The sequence below is a fragment of the Malus domestica genome, chromosome 02 (genome assembly GCF_042453785.1).
Source record: "Malus domestica chromosome 02, GDT2T_hap1".
Lineage (NCBI taxonomy): Eukaryota > Viridiplantae > Streptophyta > Magnoliopsida > Rosales > Rosaceae > Malus > Malus domestica.
The window spans coordinates 9,945,314-9,967,646 of NC_091662.1; the positions used below are offsets into that span (position 1 = coordinate 9,945,314).

The following is a 22,333-nucleotide window of genomic DNA, read 5'->3' on the forward strand; positions in this document are numbered from 1 at the left end:
TAAAAGGATAGAACTCCGCTGTTGAGAAAATCAGCAGCACTCTCTACTGAGAGAATCAGCAGCACTTCTTGCTGATCACCAATCACGATTGAATATTTGTTCAAGCTGTGATTAAAAAATCAATAACTTGAACACATGCCCAACCGTAATTGGTTATCAGCAAAAGATGCTGCTGATTCGTCGACAGCCAAGTCCCATTCTTTTTTAAATTATTGGGCCATATTAATGAGATTTTCTACCCATTTCAAGGGTGTGAATCATGTGTTGTCCTTTGGAGATTTACACATAAACATAAAGTTGAATTCCTTTTTCTTTTCTTTCTAATTTTGGGAAGAGATCCTTTCCGGAGCTCTTCCACAAAGTCCACGAAATCTAGTGATTTGGGGTCACTGAATTTTGATCTAACGACTAAAAGTTGGAGGACCCTTTAAAAGTTATAATAACTTTAGCCGTTATATTAAATTTCAAAAGCCCGGATCATTGAGTTTGGTGGACTTGGTAGGAGAGATCCGGAGAGGATCTCTTCCCTCTATTTTTGGTCACTAGATTTTGAGAGCACGCTGACAGATTTGGGCACGAGGCCCTGAATTTCAACATTTGAATTCTTTTGCATATTTGATGATTTGAGTCATCAACAAGGACAAGGATTGTCTGCCCTCCACTTCCGGTGCTCTTCCCGTGCCCTCCTGTTTATGTGGTCACGGTTAAGCCACGTCAACATTTTATATTACTATTCATTGTTGTCTTATTATATCTATAAAAAAATAATATAAAATGTTGACGTGGTTTAACCGTGACCACACAAAACAGGTGGACACGAAGAGGGCACCGGAAGTGGAGGACAGACAATCCTTGTTGCATCAACAATGTGGTGTGTAAACTGTTGTATTTTCATGATTTATATGAACAAAATGGTATACACGTCATGTAATCTAAAGTTTTTCTTCTCTCTTTAATTGAGAAATTTTTGTGCAGATAGCTAGATCTCGTGACTCGTGATCTAGCTATCCGCACAAAAATTTCACTCACTCACAAAACACTTCACATAATATTTTAATCTCACTCACTCACTCTCCGTTTTGATCTCTTGTGCTTGGTGACTTTATATGAATGTCTAAGCTGAAGAAGTTATTTTTTTTATTTCACTCATAATATATCTTATCACATGATGAGTGACAGAGAGACAATAACAACCTCTTTGACGAGAAATTTTTAATTATGACGAAAACATAAATGATATACTACGTGTTTTAATATGAGTGGTGAAAAATTTTATTTTTTAAGTTATTAATTTTTTAGCATATATTACCCACTATTAACACGTGATATACCATCTTATGTATTGATCATATTGAAAAATCTCTAATCTTTGACGGCTCAGTCAAACTAATCAAATCATGCAGTCATATTGTGCGATTTTTCCTTAATGCAACCGGGTTTGAATACAGAACTTTTTCTCACCGTCTGATTTGATCAAGCGACTGACATTGAGTGATTTGGTGGCGCGCTGTTTTGATGCAAACGAGGAAGTTCTATGTACAAAAATGGCGTCGGTTCTGTTAATAGTAATACTCAACCACATTGAAACATGTGTCCAAGTATGACCTTTTCAGGAGGCAGATTCTCTGCTCTCTCATTTCTCGTGTTGTGTGATCATAATTAAGCCACGTCAACATATTATATATATATATATATATATATATATATTTATTTATTTATAAAGATAATAAGATAAAAATAAATAATAATATAAAATGTTGATGTGGCTTAACCGTGACTACACAGAAGGAAGGACGGCACGGAAAGTGGGTGGGCAGAGAATCTGCCTCTGCTGGCTCATAACCTGTAGATCCGTTGCTGCCCACCGTGACTGTTGTGCCACCCAGATGCCATGGAATCGCTGGAAGAGATCCCCTGAATTCGGTGACGTTCACGTATGACGACCCTCTCGCCCTCGTCCGCCCCATCGGAGCTCACAAACCGTGGTCGAGTCGTAATTCATGAGAAGTCGCAGTATCGAACTTTGACGGTGACTGAGAAGTCGAGGGTGGGTTGGAAGGACGCATTGACTCGGACATGGTTGAGTTTGAGTCGGGCGAGTTGGAGGGTGGGGTCGGAGAGGAAGAGGAAGGCGAATTGATGAATCGTAAAATAAGAGAAAATAACAAATCAAATAGATTAATAGTTTTTAACCGATCAAAAGTAAATAAATTAGTAGTAATCAAGGGGACAACAATATTCTTGCCAAAATAAAGAACTACACTTAAATTATTATTCCAATGGCATATGATTTAAACAACGGTTTTGTTTGATACGGAGATCAGATGGGTATCGAACTTTGGAGTTGAGTTTTGGATTCTATCTCTTTGTTTCTTTTTGGGAACACAGAACTGACTGCCACATAGAGAGAGTTAGGTTAGATTAATAGAAAATATAAATAACATTTTAATAAGTGTGCATGAACAATAATGCATTGATCAAACTACATTTTCGCTTCTTAAAATTAATTTCGATTGCTTGTTTGAAGTGATAAGCAATATACTATCGTATGAGTGGAGACGTTATATTCGAGCATAATCAAAACATATCTTCTCAAGACTTTTTGAAGGTTTTCTAAGGATTTTTTTGATGTAATGCATAAAAGGTATATCCGAACAGCACTCAATAAGATACATTGAGAGCACTCGTCGATAATTATTGACATGTGCACAAATAATTTGGTTGATTACAACAAACTCACCAAGTGTTTGATGAAATTCCGCAGCGAAAAAACTAAAAATAATTTGCTCTCTTCTCGTATTGTTCTTATTAAAAAACTTAAATCTTTAATACGATATCCTCATTGTTTAAATTCTGAATCTTTCACCATATATATATATAGTAAACTCTGATAAATTATTAACATCACGTGACAATATTATTATTGCATCGTAAATTTCTTGCATGTGTGGAGCATTGCAGTGAACAAAAACTCAGGTTAATATAATGTTTTTTTTATTATTACTTTATAGACCTAGTGCTTTCCAAAGCTGAATTCTCTGGTTCGCTCAGATGCAATGCAATTCTGCATCTTCGTGATCCTCCTGTACCAGAAAGTAATTAAGCAAGGAGATCAGAGCTTAAACCTGTTGCCACGTTTGGGTTTTTGTTTGGTACCGATTAGTACACTGTAGATTCCATATGCAGCAATTTTTTTGAAACATATGCAGACCAACGGCATAAAAAATTGTACGAACTCACTTGGAACGAAGTAGTACTAGGTCTTTGGTTTCCGTTAGCAAGGTATAAAATATAGATGATATCGAAAATATCGGTAGTCCAAAAATACGGAAATTTCGATGGAAATATCGGGATATTATCGATATCGATAAAAATTGAATAAAAACTATGGAAATTGTAAGAAAAACTTAGAAATTTTTATTGAAACTTTGCAGGATGTTTATTTAGTCAATTATCTATTAGTTTATCACAAAAAATTGGAAGGAAGTGTATTGCATGATGAATTTAACTGATTTAAGTTGATTATATAGCGAGCTAGCAAACATTGTGAGTGTAAAAAATATGTAGTAATTAATGAAAGAAGTTTAAACACACCATAATCATTTATATATAATGAATTAGTACAATATTTTACACTTTATACATTGCATGGTAAGATACATGAGTGATTTAGTACTACATAGAGTTCGTATCAAGGTCTAAAATATTGATGATATCGGAAATATCGGTAGTCCAAAAATATGGAAATTTCGAATGAAATATCAGGATAATATCGATATTTTAGACCTTATCCATGAGTACTCCATACGTTTACCCATACAAGCACAATTGAGAAAAGAGAATTTTAACGAAAATTTTCGGTATTGTTCACTTTAACGAAAAATCGTATTTTTACACTAAAAAATTAATTATGGTACTATTCACTTTACTCTTTATTTTGTCCTTATCGTTAAAACTCAAGGTTTTAAAACCATTTTCATTAGTTTTCTTTTGAGAAAATCTCAAGTACGTGTATATTAAGAAGGATAGTGACGAATTTACGAATTTTTCTTTTTGGAGCACGATGATGAAGTTTTAAGATTTATTTTATAAACGACGAAGGCCCAAGCTAACCAATTTAAATGCTTTTTGCTCAGTAAGATAAGATAAAATTGTATTGTCACACAAAATTCGGTAGGGCACTGAGTTTGTTATTCTGCATCTACAATCTCTCTCACAAATACCGTGAGCCTCTCACATTTTAGTTAATCCAGCCTCATTTGTGGAATTGTGGCAATTTTTTATTGAATGACCCTGGAAGTTAATTTAGTTTGCTTTCGTTTGATCGACGTATTGACTAGTGTTTATGTTGTACTTGAATCTTTATCAGTGAGCTACTGAAAGGGGAATCAGAGGGGCTGTTGAAACTTCCCGCAGACAAGGCTTTACTGGACGATCTCGAGTTCCGCCGCGATGTTGAACTTTATGCAAGGTATTCATCTGTATGGAAAATTGGTAAATTCTGGGAACTTTAATATCTTCGATGAAATGTTGAACAACGAAATAAAGCTTTATCTTTCTGCTCATGCAGAATGAGGATGCATTTTTCAAAGACTACGCAGCGTCGCACAACAAACTATCAGAGCTAGGCTTTACTCCATCTTCCAGTGTGAAGGCAGCTGTGAAGACCAATACTATATTGGCACAAGTGTAGGGGGAGTTGCTGCTACTGCCGCTGTGGTGACCCTGAGTTACTTATACTACCAAGTTCATAAAAATATTTGATTCAGCGAACATATTCGTACTTGTTGTAAGCGGGACTTGAACTTTGCTGTAATAAGTTGTAAAATTCTCGACTTAAGCTTATAAATGACATGTTTCCGATATTCATGATCACGTTTCTTGATTTTTCGTAGCTTGACGAAGAAATATGAACAGCATGAGAAAGAAGGTGCAAGATGCTTCCTTGCCCTCTCAAAACAGCAAACTAATTCTTTTCTTGTTTACTTGGGAAACACTCTTGTTATCATTTCCCCTTTATTCTGATTCTTCTTCTAAGCCCCTATATACATACACGGCAGCAAAATCTTTGTCATTTAGAATTGCAAATTCAGTATTCCTTTTACGTTTCTACGCTCTCATGGCCGCGCCAATTGTAAACAAAGAGTACCTCCAGGAAATCGAGAAGGCTCGCAGAGACCTTCGTGCTCTTATCTACAGCAAGAACTGCGCTCCTATTATGCTTCGTGTAGCGTAAATGTTTTTCCTTGATTCTTCCTTAACATGTTTCCCCCATTAAATTTCCTTTGCTTGCTCGAGAAAGTTAGCTATTTCAGTGTACCGAACTTCTGATACGCTTATAACCGTTGTATTTTAATAGGTGGCATGATGCTGGAACATACGACGCTAGAACAAGGAATGGAATACCTGGAGGGCCTAATGGCTCTATCAGGAACAAGGTAGAGTTAAACCACAGTGCAAATAAGGGATTGGAAACTGCAGTTCAGATATGTGGTAAGCTTTCGATTTCATACGCTTTAATCTCTCAATTAAACTCTCTAATATGTTTGCTTTTGACTTGCAGAAGAAGTGAAGGCCAAACACCCTAAAATCACATATGCTGACCTCTACCAGGTTTTCACTTTCAAATGTTTTTATTGGTTTAAGGGTCTATTAGGAAGTGCTTTTAATGGCTAAAAGTGCTCTCAGACCAACAGAAGTGATGCAATTTGATAAAACCCTCAATGTGACTAACTTTGAAGGCTTGTCTTCCAGCTTGCAGGGGTTGTTGCTGTAGAGATCACCGGAGGTCCTTCCATTAACTTTGTTCCGGGTAGAAAGGTATGTGTGTCGGAAAAGTTTCGTATCACCTACCTAACTTGTTCTTGTTTAATACCTATCTTTACCTCTCAATCAGGACTCTAACCAATCTCCACCTGAAGGCCGCCTTCCAGATGCCAAACTTGGTATGTCATCAACCGTGTTCATCTGAGTTTTGTATCGTGAAATGGTTTCGAAATCTGCAATTGTTCGATTTTGTTAATAGGTGCATCGCATTTAAGAGAAGTTTTCTACCGCATGGGCCTGTCCGACAAAGACATTGTGGTATTATCGGGAGGCCATACATTGGTAAGTTTCTCTCCATCCGTAGTAAAAGTAGAAAATGTTCTTCATTTCACTCAACAGAGCGTTAAAATTTAGAATTCATCTTTTTCTGTTGTTGGTTGTGTAGGGAAAGGCAAATAAGAGATCTGGCTTTGAAGGCCCCTGGACAAAGGAGCCTTGGAAATTCGACAACTCATACTTCGTGTAAGACATTTGTGAAAAGGTTTATCTCCTTTTGTATGAAGTAATCAATGGATATCTCATTCGAATAAAACCATACGTGGGAATGTAAATTCTGTGATCAGGGAACTACTGGAAGGGCAAACGGAGGGACTCTTGCAACTTCCGACGGACAAGGCGTTGGTGGAGGATCCTGTTTTCCGTCGCTATGTTGAGCTATATGCTAAGGTAGAAAAGATGAAGCTGTTTCAAAAATGTAAACAGTTTGACACAGTTATGATGGGAAATTCATACAATATATAGTTGATTAGTTTACCATTGTTCATGTATATGTGCAGGACAATGATGCATTCTTCAGGGATTATGCAGTATCACACAAGAAACTATCAGAACTAGGCTTCACTCAACCTTCTTTGGCTCCGAAAGTCCTAGTTACTCTTACGATTGCTGCAATAATCGCTGCATTGGTGTACGATAAATGCAAAAGTTTCGTCCAAGACATGAAGACTCTCGTTTAGGGCAGTAACGTACCTATCCGTCGTTTGTATATATACCCGTCTCTCTGTCTTTCTCATTACGTGATTATTTAAAGTGAAAACTAAATAACACGGAACCTGAAGACTTGGTCACCACAGCATGTATTATATGTTCAACACTTTATTATAATCTAGATTGGTTTTATTGGTCAAAACTTCGAACTTGCTCATAGATATTTCCATAATTTCCCTCAAACGGTTATCTTTTGATGGCTACCCCGCAACCAGAGAGGCCAACCGCGCTGGTCTCAGCAAAGGTCCCGGGAGTTCTGGCCGTCATGAAAAACAGCAAAGGGAAGAAGCATGAGAACTTAAAACAAAAATTAAAGAGGTTTTCTTATTCTGTTGAAAGACTTGGCATGAATACATAGAATCATCAGCTTCTGTAGAGTGGATTAAACTGACAAATTACAACTTCAACTACAATGCCAGAAGATAATTAAAGGGGAGAACAAGTTCATCTCCAGCCGAAAAACACTATTTAACTCCTCAAATTAAACGAATTAAGGTAATATTTAACTCCTCGAATTAAACGAATTAAGGTAATTAAGGTAAGCAATTATAGTTAGTTTAGGCCCTTGGACTTAGAGACAGTGTAATATCCTGAAAAACCCTGAGCCTCTTCTCAACCTTCTTCGGAAACATCCCGGAACTGTTGCTGATTCCAATTGCGTTCCCAGCCTCATTTGTCGGGTCAATGACCGCGGCGATGATGGCCTCTTCGAAGTCCTTGTTGTCGGGCAACAACCCTGTCAACTCATTCCCTGGTTCTTCAAGAGAGAGCCTTCTTCTGGTCTTGTTCTCTGGTACGCCCAAATCCACAGCAGGTTTCGTGATCTCAATCGCCTCGGTCACTCTCATTGAATTAGCAGCATTCCCAGACCTTGTCCTCTTAAGGGTCTCAGCAAATTGAGAGGCGGTTGGGGGAGCCGGAATGAACTTTGCGAAGTAAGGCTTTGCAGCCACATTCAATGAGTTTGGTTGAGGGACTTGATTAATACTTTTAGTCTGAGGAAATCCTATCTTCCGGTTCGCGAAAATGTTTGAAGAATTGACATTCTCATCAGCAAACTCATCGGGCTGAGATTTCACAGACTCGGCTGTTGCCGGCAGGCTTGTATGGTGGTGGTCTCTGCAAGGCTGAGGCTGCCAAATCGACGAAGAACCCAGGAAGGCATCGAAAAGTCTGCTCTGCTCGACGCGGTCTCCACCCTTGTTCATCATCTCAGACTCGAGATCCTTGAGCATCTGCTGAGCCCTCTCATAGGCCTTGAGATGGGAATCCGTCCCTCTTGGACCATCCGCAACTGCCGGCTTAACGCGGCGGAGATTCTCCTTAGCCTCGGAGATTCTTCCTTGCTTCATTAGGCAGATTCCGAGGTTGCACATCTTGTTGTTATCCGGCGCAATTGTGAGTGCTCGGCGATAAGCATCTTCTGCTTCAATGTAGTTGTTCTGCTGCATCAAAGCCCACCCCAAGTTCCCCTGAGACACACATAAAATTAATTAGTACTAATTTTCGGTGATTTCGGAGTTGAATTAAACAAATATTTGGTTTTGGTTTTGGATTGCAGTCTCACCAGTAATCTAGTGGCTTCTTGTTCCACAGAGACCTGAAATTTCTTCCCCTGAGATCTGGCGGTTTTCGTGCGCTTTCCGTTGAAAGCCATCCCTTGCTGAATCAAGTACAACTTGTGCCTCAAAAGTGCTATTTGGTCATCCAATCTCCCACATCTCTATAGAAATTAAAAGTCACCCAAAATTATCAGTAAATTGTAAACATTCAACTTTATGAAATTCTTTTTGGGGTTTTCAAAAAGTACCTTGTAAAGATCCAAAAGGATGTTGTCAAGGGACTCCTGGGCTTGATCCGAACACCGGTGTCTCAACGACTTGATGGCTTCGATAGCTTCTTCCGCCCGGTTCTGTTGCTTCATCACAATCGCCATGTCCTTCAAAGCACTATCCACTCTGTCCCCAGAATTAATGGCTGCCCAAAACAGCGGGATTGCTTTCTCCGGATCCTTCTCCACCAGCTATTCAAATTTTGAAACCCATCATTAAAAAAATGAAATACAAAAAAAAAAAAAAAAAAAAACCATAAATCAAAACCAGAAAAATTCAAGTTTTGAAAACAAATATTTGAAAAGGACCCAGAAGATTTATCTACCTGAACATTCTTGGCTCTGACATAAGGACTGTCGCCTACCGGGACTTTGTGAGTCACGTGAAACAACTCCGTCCCGACAGAGCGAGTCCTCGAAACTCCGAGAGGCTTGGCCGGAGAGGAAGGAGCAGACTTGGTGGGTCTGAAACCAGGCGGAGCATTCCACATATCCTGCAACATCTTTGAAGATTATGAATGATTTGATCTCACAATGGAAGCGAAATCTAAAGATGAAGAAGAAGATATGTGGAAGGCTTTGGATTGAAGAGAAAGAAAGTCTCTGAGGAGAGAAGAAGATTGGAGGCGAGGGAGAGGGAGAGAGAGAGAGAGAGGGAAGGGAAGGGAAGGGAAGAGGATGAAGGAATCTGTGTGACTTGTGGGGGTAATATGAGTAAAATATATGGATTCGAATTTTTGACCGTTGGGGGTTACCGTTCTACAACTAGCCGTTGGGGTGTGTGTTTGTATAATGTTGCGGAAAATGATCCTATGCGCGTATCCGCACCGCTGTAATGTATGGTCATACATTCATACATGATTGGTCTGATTCTTTGAGGGTATATATAAGATTGCGAAAAATCATAAAGAAATAAAATTTGAAAAAGACATGATTGGAACTGTTTATATTATAACTCACTGTGTAAAAATTATTTTTGTAAATATATATATAGATATATATGTGAGATTATTTAGTCATTGAATAATATAAAAATAAATGGTCAATATGGATAAAAGTATTGCTTATTGTCTATCTATTTTAATAGTTGACTAACTAAACAACTTTAGTTTTAACTAATTTTTTTTTTCTTTCAAAAATGATCTTTGTAGAGTGGTTATTAGAACAAAGAACTCCCATGTTTTGCTTCAAACATTTTTCTTAAGGGACAAGGATCCTCTCAAGATCCTTTGTCTGGGGATCCTGGCAAGATCCCTCGTGATCATGACCGTTCATCGTATATCGTGAAGTCATTTTTCATTAAGTACTATTTATATTTAATTTTAAATTAAATAATTTATGACCGCAGGACGTACGATAAACAATCACTGGATTCCCTGGATCCCCAGGAAAAGGATTAGGCGAGGATCCTTTACCTTTCTTCAGGAATTTAGGTTAAAAATTCTCATTTCCTTCAAAAGGAATCTGATATAATGTTGCCCCAATCCGCCCCGGAAAAATATTTTACCTAGTTATAAGCCCAAATCAATCTCCACCAGACGGCCATAGGCCCACTGGGCCCAGTTTCTCAGAAAGAGAGAAAAAAGTTTCACCCAAGCCCAACATTATGATCAGCACACCCAGCTCTAACAAAATTCTGAAATTTTCAATTATATTGCATCCTAAAAAAGAAAAAAGGGAAAGTACAAGGATAGATGAACTTCTGCATCACATTACAAATGTCCCACAAACGAGATCACTACATACAACCGGATACGAGAAGGCGGTAGCCATGGCAGCCAAAGGCCTTGACCATCAAGCAACTGACGGCCACCACTTTGGACTACAGCAACCGGTCCCGAAAACTGTCTGTTTTGTCAAGTCTAGCCGTACCCGAGCTTGATGATTCGCCCATTGCATCTGGGGAAGCTGCTCTCTGGGATGCATCTTTCTTCAGAGAAGTTGGTATACCTGAAATTTCCTGAAGAATAAGAGGAGAGTATCGGTTAACATAATCTATACGCGGGGCAAGAATCCGACAGGGCAGGTCTATCCTCTCTTGAGATAACCTTTGGTCGCCATCACTTCAAATGGAGCAATAGACCTCATTTTATATGCGTTCCTCATTACATCGTTGTCAAAGCAATATAGAAATAAATGGCACTATTGCAAATGAGTAACGTAAAACAATCAATTCCAGATTACCTTCATCAGATGCAACCTCAGGTCACAAGGTCGAACTTGATTTCCAATGCATGCCATCACAAATTTTGAATAGTTATACAAAACATCAGCAGCGGCTTGCTTTTTCTGGTCAATCTATATAAACAAAGGCCAATGCAAAGCGAATTAGAGTCGTTTCGGCAGTTAAAAAGTATCTCATCAAACTTCCAACACCAAAAACCAGTTGATTTAAAACATAAACGAAAGTAACAAATTCAAACTATAAAAACCTCTTTCCGCCAGCAGTACACAAACTAATCAAGACATTCGAACTTGAAATGGTACCAATGGTTCCGTCACCAAATTTAAGCATATCAGTCAACAAAAGCAATGACAAGTGAAATCTACTATATTATCAATAGAACAGACTATATGTTCGTGGAGTTTCCAAACTCGATCATAAAAGCCGGACCTAATCTAAACAGCTTCTGGCTGTCAATTCACCTTAGCCCTCTAGTTCCTTAGCTAATCGTGAGGAAAGTGAAGATGGAGTACTATCGTGCCCCATTGGAACAAGGGGCACATACAAGGGGCACATCGAAAACACTAGACCAACAAAGACCGGAATTATGGAACAATGTCATTCCCCATTAGACCAATAAATTGTTACCCAAAACAGTTCAGACATGCATATTCTTACTGCATTTTACAGAACTAACATATCGCGGCCATCTCAAGGCGAATGTTGAATTATTGATGGTGCCCGGAACGAGGCTCAAATAACTGGAGGGGCGGGGCTAGTAAGCTGGTAAACGTTTTCTCCCCATTGCAGGCGGAAGCTACGGCGATTCGAGCAGGATTAGCTTGGAGGGTGGAAAGGGGTCTACAAAATTTCATCCTTGAGAATGATTCACTCCAGATCACTTGGGTTCCTGAATTTGACGACTGTTGGGCCTAATTTCCGATCAAACCCAACTTTTATGAATTGGGGCGTTTGAGAGTTTGATTTGGGTTGGTTTATATGTAAAATTCTCACACAAATTCGAAGCTCTAGAGGGTAGGGTTGAAATTAATGAATTCCCAAATAAACGAAAGTAGGATTTTTAAGTTGGAATTAGGTGATGATTCGAGGGTTAGTTGAAAGAGAGAAGAGATTAAGGTCGTGATAATAATATCAGAATTAAAACTGAAATCAATTTCTTCCAAATAAAAGCAAAAAATGAAATTAAGTTGGGAGTACGGACAGACAAGAGTACCTCGTAATCTTCTTTCATGGCGGAAGCTCTGGGTCTCCGTGGGGTTTCCAATCTCGGGGAAGAGAGAAGGATCTAGAAAGTAGCAAGAAACCCGCCACGAGAGGCAGTAATAGAGATTCATAAATCAATACTTTATATAATATAATTAGGAAAATGATAACAAATTGGCCTATTAGCTCAGCTGGTTAGAGCGTCGTGCTAATAACGCGAAGGTCGCAGGTTCGAGACCTGCATGGGCCATTTTAATAAGTCTTTTTCTATTTTTATTTTTTTTTGGCCAACCTAAACGATAACTTTTTAAGCGAGACTGATGGTAGTATCAAATCTGGATTTAGTTTCAAATTTACAAGTGATGGTAAGAAGGTTGTCAAGAAACGTTATTGTAGAGAGAGTTATCAAGAATGTCGTTATGGAACCAGACGGCATGCCACACTCAATATGCCAATGTGTCTGGTTTGTTTGTAATGACAGTCTTGATAACTCTCATGGTAATGGAGGGGTGGCAAGCTCTCTAGTCCTTCATCTTGATGCATCAGTGTGCTACATTTCCAATTTCGTTACAATTGGAAACGAGAGTTTTAACGGTAGACACTGGAGAGCCTGCCCGACAGGCCATTCTTGGCCGGAACAGCTAAAATAAACGCTAATGTTTACTTCTTATAGATGCCGTAAGCAATCGCAAAGTTAAAAGACAACAATTCGAGCAGTTTCGATTAAAACTTGAATAAGCAAATCTCAATCCATTTGAAGTTATAAGCTGTAATAACTAGCAATTTCGAAGCTCATGAGCATACAGAATGCAGGAGGTAGAGATCAGTTTCAGCCAAATCAAGTGCAAAGTACAACTCCAAAAGAACAGCAAGGTGGAGTTCATCGTAAATTAAAGTTGCCAAAGGAAAATACGTAAGATCATGTTTCCCTGGGAGGTCCCTTCTTTGCGGCCTCGGCAGCTGCTTTCTCTGCTTCTATGTCAGCAACAATGGCATCAATTTCAGCTTCTTCAAGTTGCTTCAGACCGTGATCCTTCGTCATCACAGCAACTTCTATGTTTTTCCCTCCACTCTCAACAACCTACAAAATGAGATTTTAGACAATTTGAACATTTATACTTCTCGGGAACAAAATATGTAACATATAGCATACAATAGTACAAATGACATGCTCTCTTCCCTAGTCTCAAGGTAAATAGTGATAGTCATGCAAAAAATTTAGACTCTAATGCCTTAATGGCGCACTAGATTTTCTCTGGTTATTTGGACCCGCAGGCAATTTGAGCAGAAGATGTGGCACGGTTTTAGTTCATCATAACTTACAATTTCACATGCTAAGCCACTGTGTCATTTCTAGTGCTGGCAATAGGCCAGTAGTGGCAGTTCTAAAATGATCAAGCTTTAAGGTCTAGAAAAAAAACTTAACTTGTCATTCACCTTGTCAGAGCCAAGTATAAATCCGCTCCTTTTCAAAACGAATGCATTATATGAACAAAGACACTGAACAAGCATCTAAAATTGCTATGCATTTTGATTTGCATATCCTATTCACCATTATGTCACATTTCAAACATTGTGTAGCCTCAGATGGACAAAATTTATTGCCTTCCCATTATTATCATTTAGAAACTTTCCCAACTAACATATAGTTTGAAACACAGAACAAAATGATGGGTCCTAAATTAATTCGTTAAATCGAATCTGGGTTTGGGACATCAAGAATGTTCTGAGATCAGTCACAGAGAACAGAAAACTATGTGCAACAAATAAAGGAAGCCCAAACAACTTACCTCAAGCAAAGCCCGGATTGCAAGCTTTACAGTTTCTTGCCCAGAAGTTTCTTTATAGTTCTTCTCCAGAAACTCCCTTATCGAATTGGAGTTTCTTCCAGTTGCATTGGCTTTCCATGCTGAAAAAGTCCCAGAAGGATCTGTCTGATATAGTGATGGTGAATCTGTGTATGGATCAAATCCGACAATCAAAGTTGAAAGACCAAATGGTCTCACACCACCACTTTGTGTGTACTTTTGCTGAAGACCAGCAATGTATCGGGTTATGTACTCGACAGTCACTGGATCCTCAACAGTAAGCCTGTGGCTTTGACATTCAATCCGTGCCTTGTTTATCAACACACGAGCATCTGCTTTGAGCCCAGCACAGGCTAAAGCAATGTGATTGTCCAGGTTCACAATCTTCCTCACTGATCTGCACAGCAGAAGAAAGAATATGGTTATAAAGACAGTCCACAGCACAATCTCTTTTTCTTTTCCCTAACAACTACTCATAATGTTCAAAGGAAATTGATTTATGACATATATTGCATCCAAAACGAGCAACTAATGTGTGGTTTGTGCTCCAGTCGAAGGGTAGGTCTGCAAGGGGCATCATACAAATAGCAATCCCGCCAAACACCAAAAGGGCATATCCTTTGATGACCGAAAGGTGCATCATAGATCGATACAACCCTATCAACACCAATGTACATATAGGTCACGCATACCCTATATAGTTTTTTGATAACTTCTTCAGCAACTATCTTAATTCAATCCCAGTAGAGAATGCAAAGCACCAAATCAGATATTTGTATCAGAAATCTACAGGGCTTAGTTAATGCAGTCTACTGAAAGAGTCTCCGACAATTTAATAACTTTTCGGATTCGATTAGGACTTCCAAGCATGATTATTTTAAACAAATGGGCTGTCGAATACTTCAGAAATAAGTGAAAAGTATATTTTTTTCACTGATTAGACTAGAAATTCCACCTTAAAATTGACATCTTATTCGTCTTAAAATTGCAACGACCCAATTGAAATCTTGCCCATTACTTTCAACTGCAATTTAAGCCACCATTCAAACCAATTACAGCGATTAAAACCCAAAAAAATTTAGAAATCGATGCGATTCAAAAACCCTAACCATAAACCCAACTTCAATTTTCCTCAGTTAGATCAAAGCAAAGAAAACAAAATATGTACGTGTGATCTCGATACCTGGAGTCTTGGAGCTTAGCGGCGGACTTCTTCTCGACGCCGAGAACGATGGTGTCGGTGCCGCGGACGCCGACGGCGGCGTTACCCTTACGGACCGCCTCGAGCGCGTACTCGACCTGGAAGAGATGACCGTCAGGAGAGAAAACCGTAATGGCTCTGTCGTACCTCGCCATCTTTCTACTGCCTCGTCTTCTTCTTCTTTCTTCTGATCTGGGGTTTTCGGGGGAGCTGGTGCTTTTTGGCCTGGGAGCTCTCTTTCGCAGTGACAATTATATTTTGCTGTTCTCGACTTAGGCCACAAGTCACTTGTTAATTTTCTCTTCGCACTATGGGGGCAAAATGGTCATTTAAGCTTCTTGGTTTTTATGTAATTTACGAGAATTGTTATTGTCACAGCAAAATCTTCATTGTGCACTCCAAACTTCTATATTTAGAAGAAAAATACATTAATAAGCCGTGCACAATAAGAATTTTAAAATGTCAAGTTTGTAATTTTTTTTTTTTAAATTTTGGTTAAACAAACGTTTATTCACAAATCATGATGAATTTGTAACTCAAACTCATTTGATTAATACTAGATATTGTGTTTAATTCTCCCATTCTCTCGGCTCTAACTGAGCAACCAAGTCTTTTAATATGTTCTCTCCAGTCTACAAAAAAACGTCTTCGGGTCGTTTGATAACCCTTTTAATTTTTTGCTTTCATTTAAAAATAAATTTAAAAACTTGTTTAGTAGGTTGTATTTTTCACTTTTTTGAAAATTGAACACCGTAATTTAAAAGCTACATGTGTGAGTTTTCAAAACTTAGCCGATTTCGAAATCCGTTTTCATTTATTTGAAAATGAAAATATTTAAAAAAAAAATGAAAACAAACACTGAAAACTTAGTAACAAATTTGCTTGGCCAAATTTGTGTGAACTTTGATTTGGCCTAATTAGCCTGCAAAATACTTTTTAGTGTAATTTAGCAAAAGAAGACCAAGCAAAACACAAGAAGCTATAGGGGCATACGTGACATTTTAGTCTACATAATTAAGAGGAAAATTGGATTATACATCTCTAATTTAAAGGTTATAGGTTGTATTTTCCAAGTATTATTCCCTAATTACACATCAAAAAGGCTTCCTAAGCAAACTTTGTTAAATTTGCTTACATTTTTGCCTGATAAGTTGGAAAGTTAATTAGGTTGTTGTTCTAGTGAGTGAAAGGATGGTAGACACCATCAACTTGTAGTCAATTGGCTTTGTCAGATAAGCATCCATCCCCACCTCCAAGCACTTTGCTTCATCTGATGACATTGCATGAGCTGTTAGGGCAACGATCGGAATGTGCGAATCGGTCCCCTCCTCCGATCTCCTGATTGCCTTCGTTGCTTCATAACCGTCCATCTTCGGCATCTGATTCACATAAACACGCGCAAGTTCATCAACTTCACGAGTCATGACACGATGCGATGCATGTTTAAGAAACAAATTGTTACATTTACAATGCAGCCAGATTTGCATAGGATTTGTATAGGGTTTAGGGGTTCTTTAGTACTAATAAGTAGTAGGGTTTAATTCTTCCATCATGAATAATGTAATGCCGACGAGATTTTAAGAGCTTAAGCAAATAGATATGAAGTGTTTTTTGAGTTCTGATTCTTACCTGACAGTCCATTAGAATCAAGTCGAATGGACGGAAACCCCATGTTTGATTATCCAAGTTCGTATCTCCATCTTTCGAGTGAAATTCCTTTCTACAATCTTCTGATTTGTTCACACAGTTGAGAGCATCTACTGCCTGCAGTCCATCAGCCACAGCAATCACAGTAGCCCCCATTTTTTCGAGCATTATAGTTGCAACTCTCTGCAGTACCGGTGTATCTTCTGCGAGTAGAATGCGCACGCCTTCGAGAGATTTCTGTTGATTTGTAGTTCTACTTTTATATGAACAACCATTCTCTTTAGGACTGCTGGTGATCGAACGATGTTCTTGAACTTCCGAGTTTTCACATTGTGATTTTGTTGCATGGGATGCTTGATTGTTGCTCATTGCTTTATGTTCCGTATCTTCTGTGTCTTCTTTCCTTGAATTATTGTCTTTCGAGCATACGCTTGTGAGTTCAACTAAGCAGCTGTTAACCGCCTGGTACTGCGGGGAACTAGGTTTCATGATCCCGTCTCTTTGCTTTTCTTCGACATGAGATGTGTTTTCAGAATTAGAGTCGTTCTTTTCAGATATATCAGAATCATCAGAGCTACTGGGAACATAAAAATGAGTAGAATCGATCTCAAGGCATTCGTGCAAGTCACCTTCTTTTGTGCTGTTTGTCAAACTGGTTGCGGATCTCCTCTGCGTGTCAAGATCTCTCTCTGTCATGACAGTTTCCAAAATATGAACCATTTTCGCCTTGTACATCGGTTTATTAACCATCAAAACATACCCTTTTCTTCGGAGCTCCATCTTGACAGCGTTGGATGTATCATGATTCAGCATCCATGCAAAGTTTGCTTTCCCGGAGTATTTATCAAGGAAGTTAAGCTGCTCCTTCCATATATCTGTGCTCAGGTCAAGCAGCCCTATATCGACAACCATGACGAAAGCTGGGTTCCTCATGTCACGTGTATTTCGTATTTCACCTCTCAAAGATTCACTCAGCGAATACTGTTTTTCGAAACTGTTTTTATGAGATGAATTCCTGTTATGAAAGAGTTCTCGAAGAATTTGTGTCAGTTCATTCCACTCAGATGTTGCCAGAGTGAACACTCCTTTTTTTCGCAACCACTGGGACATAATCAACCTCCCCATGCTGCCGTGTAGTGCAAGCAGCACCTGCATTCACATTCAATCGTTAGTAGTATTTAGTAGATAAGTACAAGAAACCCATATAGCGTCTCAGTTTCTAGTTTCGGATAACCTGAAAATCGAAAAGAAAGTTAACTTACCACTACATTTTTCTTTGCAAAATCTACTTGACAATGTTGCTCCGTGCCATCTGCAGGCGTATTGAGAACCAAGTAAAATTGCATTAAGGTACCCTGCCCGTCCTTCTTTACAACCTTGATTTCTCCACCCATCTTGTTAACCTGTCATCACCACTATACAATTATTTGAAGCATAAAAGCAATCATGGAGAAGATGCAGAATAACATAACATTGTTGCAGATCAGGGTGAAAACTGATTAGAATTGGCGAAGTTTCAAGCGTGCAGCTGATTGTTCAAGGGTCATAACTTACACGAAACTCAGATAATCTTCGTGTTTAGGTGTCGTGGAATGTGATTTACTTTGACATGCATGACTACTCTACATAAGAAATTGTTAACTCACCAATGTTCGTACAATGCAAAGTCCAAGTCCAGTTCCCCCATGCCTGAAAAAAAGATAACAGAGATAAGCATGCTGGAAAAAACCACAGGACAGTGGAAGTTGCTTGAATTACTTACGTTCGAGTTGTTGAGGGATCAGCTTGCTCAAAGCTTTCAAAAACAGACTCCCATTTACTCGGATCGATTCCTGCAAAATATAGTAAAAAGATAAAACGACACAGTTATCTTGGGAAAAACGTTTTCCGAGTGAGTTTTTGCGCGTGTGCTTGAAATAAGGTTCTCCGTTGCATACCGCAACCAGTGTCATCAACTTCGAACCAAAGAATCATTTTGTTGTCGTCCTTGTTGGAAGCCTTTTTTACATGGTTGCTTTGCTTCAGCTTTGCCTTATGAGACGGCCACAAATTTTTCTGATCAAGAAGGATTCTCCTGGTGTCACCAGAAATGTTGAAGTTCTCGCATGATCCTCTAAGTATAACGTGACCCGCTGCAAACATTTGTCACAATTCGTCATACAAAACACAACAAAGGTTGTATAAAACAGAGCTTAGCGAAATCGTTATGGTATGGAAGTTTTACTTACATGTAGTGAACTTGATAGAGTTGCTGATTAGATTAGCAAATATTTGAACAACTCTTGCAGAGTCCCCTCGAACTAATTTCGGAATATCATCTGAAGAAAAAAAGATCGATCAAATAAATTTTCATGAAATAAATAGAATGACTTCTAAATGAAATACTAATAATTTCTGTTTAAGTAATACCAGAGAGATCTAAAACAGTCTCCACATTGTGGTTAATGCACTGCACGGAGAACATGTCGAAGAGCCCCTCGAGTTCTCTTCCCAGATCAAACTCGGCTTCTTCCAACACCATTTTTCCAGATTCAACCTGCAAAACATATTCCAACATAACCGATCGTTAGTTTCTTTTTCGGATAAACGGTGCAATGTCTCCATGTCTAACCTTGCTGAGATCCAATATGTTGTTGAGAAGCCGAAGTAGAGCTGTCGAGCATTTTCTGATCTGAGTAACTGTGGAGTATTGTTCATTTGTAAGGCAATCATCACTGATCATAATGTCCAGCAGCCCAATCACCGCCGCCATTGGTGTCCTCAGTTCATGACTGCAATGCAACAAAGTTACATACGGTTGGATTAGATCACAAGACGTGTTTTAAACTAATCTACGAGCAAAACCTGTATCTTCACAAGTATCTTCACTAAGAGATTAAGTATACATGATAATGGTCATAACAACTAAGTGTCGAAAATGCTTTCGAGCCTGGTAGCGTAGGTTTGTAACTAAAGAGGGCATTAAAGAGATTAGCTATATATCAAACTCTCGGAAATGCTGAATTTTTCTACCTCATATTGGCTAGAAATTGGCTTTTGTAGTTACTAGAGGCCTCAGCCCTTCTTCTTGCATCAAGGTGACTTATCAGTTCTGCCCTCAGCTTCATCTCCTTTGAAACTCCATTCGTGAGTATGAAAATGCAAACACATCCAATCACCAGAATGCAAAAGGATGCAGATATCAGTATCACCAACGTTTTGAACGCTCTTTCGTCTACCTTCCCCATTATATATTTTCGCGGAATGATGATAACCCCTACCTGCACAAACCGTAGCTTGATTTAGTTTCCTTCTTAAATGGTTTAGAGAAAGCCTATTCTTCACAGTCGGAAGCTTGACAAAATAAAATACGACACTCCTAATTAAACCGATGCCTTTTATGATGAAACATCACACTTACTGCGCTAGCACGCGGTTAAGTACAAGTTGAGAACAATACTGATGTTAGAGAAAGCCTACCAGAGGAAGTCTCTTTAAATTTAGAAAAAACGAGTCGATGTAATACTGCTGGTTTCCAAGCCTGGCATTCTCAACATGAACCTCGTGACTAGGAGGAAACTTGTTACCATAGGCTCGCTGCAACCATTCTGCTCCTGAGTGTATTATGCGATCCTCAGAATCGACAGCCATCATGAGCTTAGGCCCTCTCGTCGAATTCCTCAAAAGTGGAGCATTTGTTGACGTAGCAAGCAAGTAACCTTCTTGAGAAGTTAAGTAAATATGTCCACTGTGAAACTCAACAAGCTCTTTCATCAGTTGCCCTACACTGTACAGAGCTGTAGTAACACCCACAACCGCCACTACTCTTTTATTTGAAGGGTCGGAAACTGCCAGTGCAGCCGAAAGAAGTGGTGAATCCGAATACTTGCTCACCCCCACGTGCCAAGTGGCCACACCATCCGGTACTTGTGAAAGCCCTGCAATGTTGATCAGATCATCCGGTTGAATTTGGGTTGCTTTCCCTGTCTTCTCCCCTGTGACGGGATCAAGTGGCTCGCGGTACCATTTTGCAGAAATGTTGCCGTGTATGGAGTGATCACTCCACGCCTGATGTGTTGACAGTGCATTAGCATCATACGCACCACTTGCGCTGATCGAATAGTTTGCGAGATCAGAGTAGATGTAGTATGTATTGTTGCTCCTGTGATCTCTGTGGAATGCCTGGACAAAACCATTTCTGTAGTTTATAGTGATTGCATTGAGAGCCTTACGGCTCGCGAACATTGCCCACGTCACAGCCCTCATTGATTCATATAGCTGCTAAGAGGTCAAAAATGCATCAAATCAAGAACATAGGTCAAACAGTCTCAAATCAAATTAACAAGAACATGAAAAAGGCGTAACAATTCATCAACCTCCACTTGTTCTGCTTGACTGGTAGGGTTGCTGTTCCGTTTGATCACATACTCCGAGAGCTTAACCTGCGCTGCTGTTATTTCTGCCGTGGAATTTAAGATGTTCCACATCCTTAACACAGGACGTTGCAGAAGTTCATAGCGAAGCCCGTATGCTAAGTTGCTCAGCGATTTTGCAGTGTAGATCCTTGTGAAATGCCATGTCAGTATGGTTAGTAGCCCTATTAAAATTGCTAGCATAACCTGCACACAAAAAAACCATCAATATAACAAGGCTATGTGTAATCAGTGTGCTAAGTTTCTCCGTCCTGCAGATCATAGTTTGACACATATGCAAAATTAACTAGTCAAAAGCACAAATAGAACAATTATGAACACATTGAGCTGTACGTTGCCGGTAAGCAGGGTTTCTCAACAAGGCGAAAAATCGAGTGCCCTTTCAAGCTTAACATATTGATCATGTAGAACAAACTTTCAAATTTAGGAGATGCATGAACTTGTACTAACCATGATGGCGAGGCGGGCGACGAAGACGCTGTAGTAGGAGGAGAGGCAATGACCATTTCCATACTGGAACTGATCTCTTTCAACATCCCTATGAAAGATTCTTCTTCCCTGAGGAGTTGTAGTGTTGCTCCTTCTCCAAGGTGTGGCAAAACTTGAAATTTTATCAAACACTTTTCCTAGAGGAGTTGCCATTGGTGAACATTCATGAGAACTCTCACAAGGGACTTAAAACAAATCCTGCAACTTAGAGTGTGAGAGAGAGAGAGAGAGGTGTTGGAGAGGGTGGGATTATAAAATATACTGGTTTCCGAGTCACAGCACATTCTGCTTAATGCAATTGTGTTGTGAGTGGGAAGTGCTTGTGGGTGGTTTTTATTCCGGATGTGATATCCACACATCTCATTTTGCTTTTCACACATCTTTTTAATTTTCGGCCATCAGATCGGATGAATTAAAGAAGATTAAAGGACAAAAATTATCAAGAGGTGTGTGAGAAGTAAAATAGGGTGTGTGGCACACCACTTTATTCCTTCTATCAATCCAAAGCATCAATGCCACATCTGTCTAAAATCTGCTTTTTTTTCAATATTGCTTTTGCCCAAACTCTGACTGCTGGCTCTCTGGTGGTGCTTTTTGGATTTAAGGCAACCCAACCGGTTGTTCAAGGCAGAAGCCGACATTGGAGTGAACATATTTTTGGTGCTTCCTCCATTACAGCTATTTGAGAATTACATGATGTGGGTTAGCCAGGGCCCACCAGGATCATGCTACTAAAGAAACCTT

The 22,333-nt window shown here is 39.1% G+C and overlaps 5 protein-coding genes and 1 non-coding gene across 7 annotated transcripts; 2 read left to right on the forward strand and 4 right to left on the reverse strand.

Annotated features, from left to right (window-relative positions):
* The first annotated feature begins 4,894 nt into the window (after positions 1–4,894).
* Positions 4,895–6,955, forward strand: LOC103456150 (L-ascorbate peroxidase 3). The gene is made up of 9 exons (XM_008395802.4): positions 4,895–5,232; positions 5,360–5,493; positions 5,564–5,613; positions 5,755–5,820; positions 5,897–5,945; positions 6,026–6,108; positions 6,212–6,288; positions 6,390–6,492; positions 6,603–6,955. The coding sequence occupies exons 1-9, from the start codon at positions 4,910–4,912 to the stop codon at positions 6,780–6,782; spliced, it is 1,065 nt and encodes a 354-aa protein (XP_008394024.3). The 5' UTR covers positions 4,895–4,909; the 3' UTR covers positions 6,783–6,955.
* Positions 6,956–7,111: 156 nt separating this feature from the next.
* On the reverse strand, positions 7,112–9,501 carry LOC103456142 (protein POLLENLESS 3-LIKE 2-like). Its single transcript, XM_008395790.4, has 4 exons — positions 8,971–9,501; positions 8,624–8,836; positions 8,381–8,536; positions 7,112–8,285 (listed from the first exon to the last, which is right to left on the reverse strand). Exons 1-4 carry the CDS (start codon positions 9,145–9,147, stop codon positions 7,371–7,373), a joined length of 1,461 nt encoding a protein of 486 aa, XP_008394012.2. The 5' UTR covers positions 9,148–9,501; the 3' UTR covers positions 7,112–7,370.
* A 769-nt stretch (positions 9,502–10,270) lies between these two features.
* LOC103456135 (uncharacterized) lies at positions 10,271–12,178 on the reverse strand. Its single transcript, XM_008395781.4, has 3 exons — positions 12,043–12,178; positions 10,829–10,942; positions 10,271–10,604 (listed from the first exon to the last, which is right to left on the reverse strand). The coding sequence occupies exons 1-3, from the start codon at positions 12,058–12,060 to the stop codon at positions 10,467–10,469; spliced, it is 270 nt and encodes an 89-aa protein (XP_008394003.1). The 5' UTR covers positions 12,061–12,178; the 3' UTR covers positions 10,271–10,466.
* A 30-nt stretch (positions 12,179–12,208) lies between these two features.
* On the forward strand, positions 12,209–12,282 carry TRNAI-AAU (transfer RNA isoleucine (anticodon AAU)). The gene has a single exon. It is a non-coding gene; the product is annotated as a tRNA-Ile (tRNA).
* Positions 12,283–12,726: 444 nt separating this feature from the next.
* On the reverse strand, positions 12,727–15,617 carry LOC103456126 (proteasome subunit alpha type-7). The gene is made up of 3 exons (XM_008395768.4): positions 15,024–15,617; positions 13,823–14,237; positions 12,727–13,113 (listed from the first exon to the last, which is right to left on the reverse strand). The coding sequence occupies exons 1-3, from the start codon at positions 15,194–15,196 to the stop codon at positions 12,952–12,954; spliced, it is 750 nt and encodes a 249-aa protein (XP_008393990.1). The 5' UTR covers positions 15,197–15,617; the 3' UTR covers positions 12,727–12,951.
* A 406-nt stretch (positions 15,618–16,023) lies between these two features.
* Positions 16,024–21,896, reverse strand: LOC103456117 (histidine kinase 1-like). Of its 2 annotated transcripts, none has more exons than XM_008395758.4 (13): positions 21,551–21,896; positions 21,044–21,286; positions 20,148–20,945; positions 19,701–19,948; positions 19,300–19,459; positions 19,098–19,224; positions 18,917–19,006; positions 18,626–18,820; positions 18,451–18,520; positions 18,335–18,377; positions 17,951–18,091; positions 16,671–17,837; positions 16,024–16,420 (listed from the first exon to the last, which is right to left on the reverse strand). In XM_008395758.4, the coding sequence occupies exons 1-13, from the start codon at positions 21,740–21,742 to the stop codon at positions 16,205–16,207; spliced, it is 3,690 nt and encodes a 1,229-aa protein (XP_008393980.2). In that variant the 5' UTR covers positions 21,743–21,896; the 3' UTR covers positions 16,024–16,204. The 2 variants fall into 2 exon arrangements, with proteins under 2 accessions (XP_008393980.2, XP_028946280.1); XM_029090447.2 differs by having other exon boundaries at positions 20,148–20,948; positions 21,551–21,878.
* Positions 21,897–22,333: the final 437 nt, after the last annotated feature.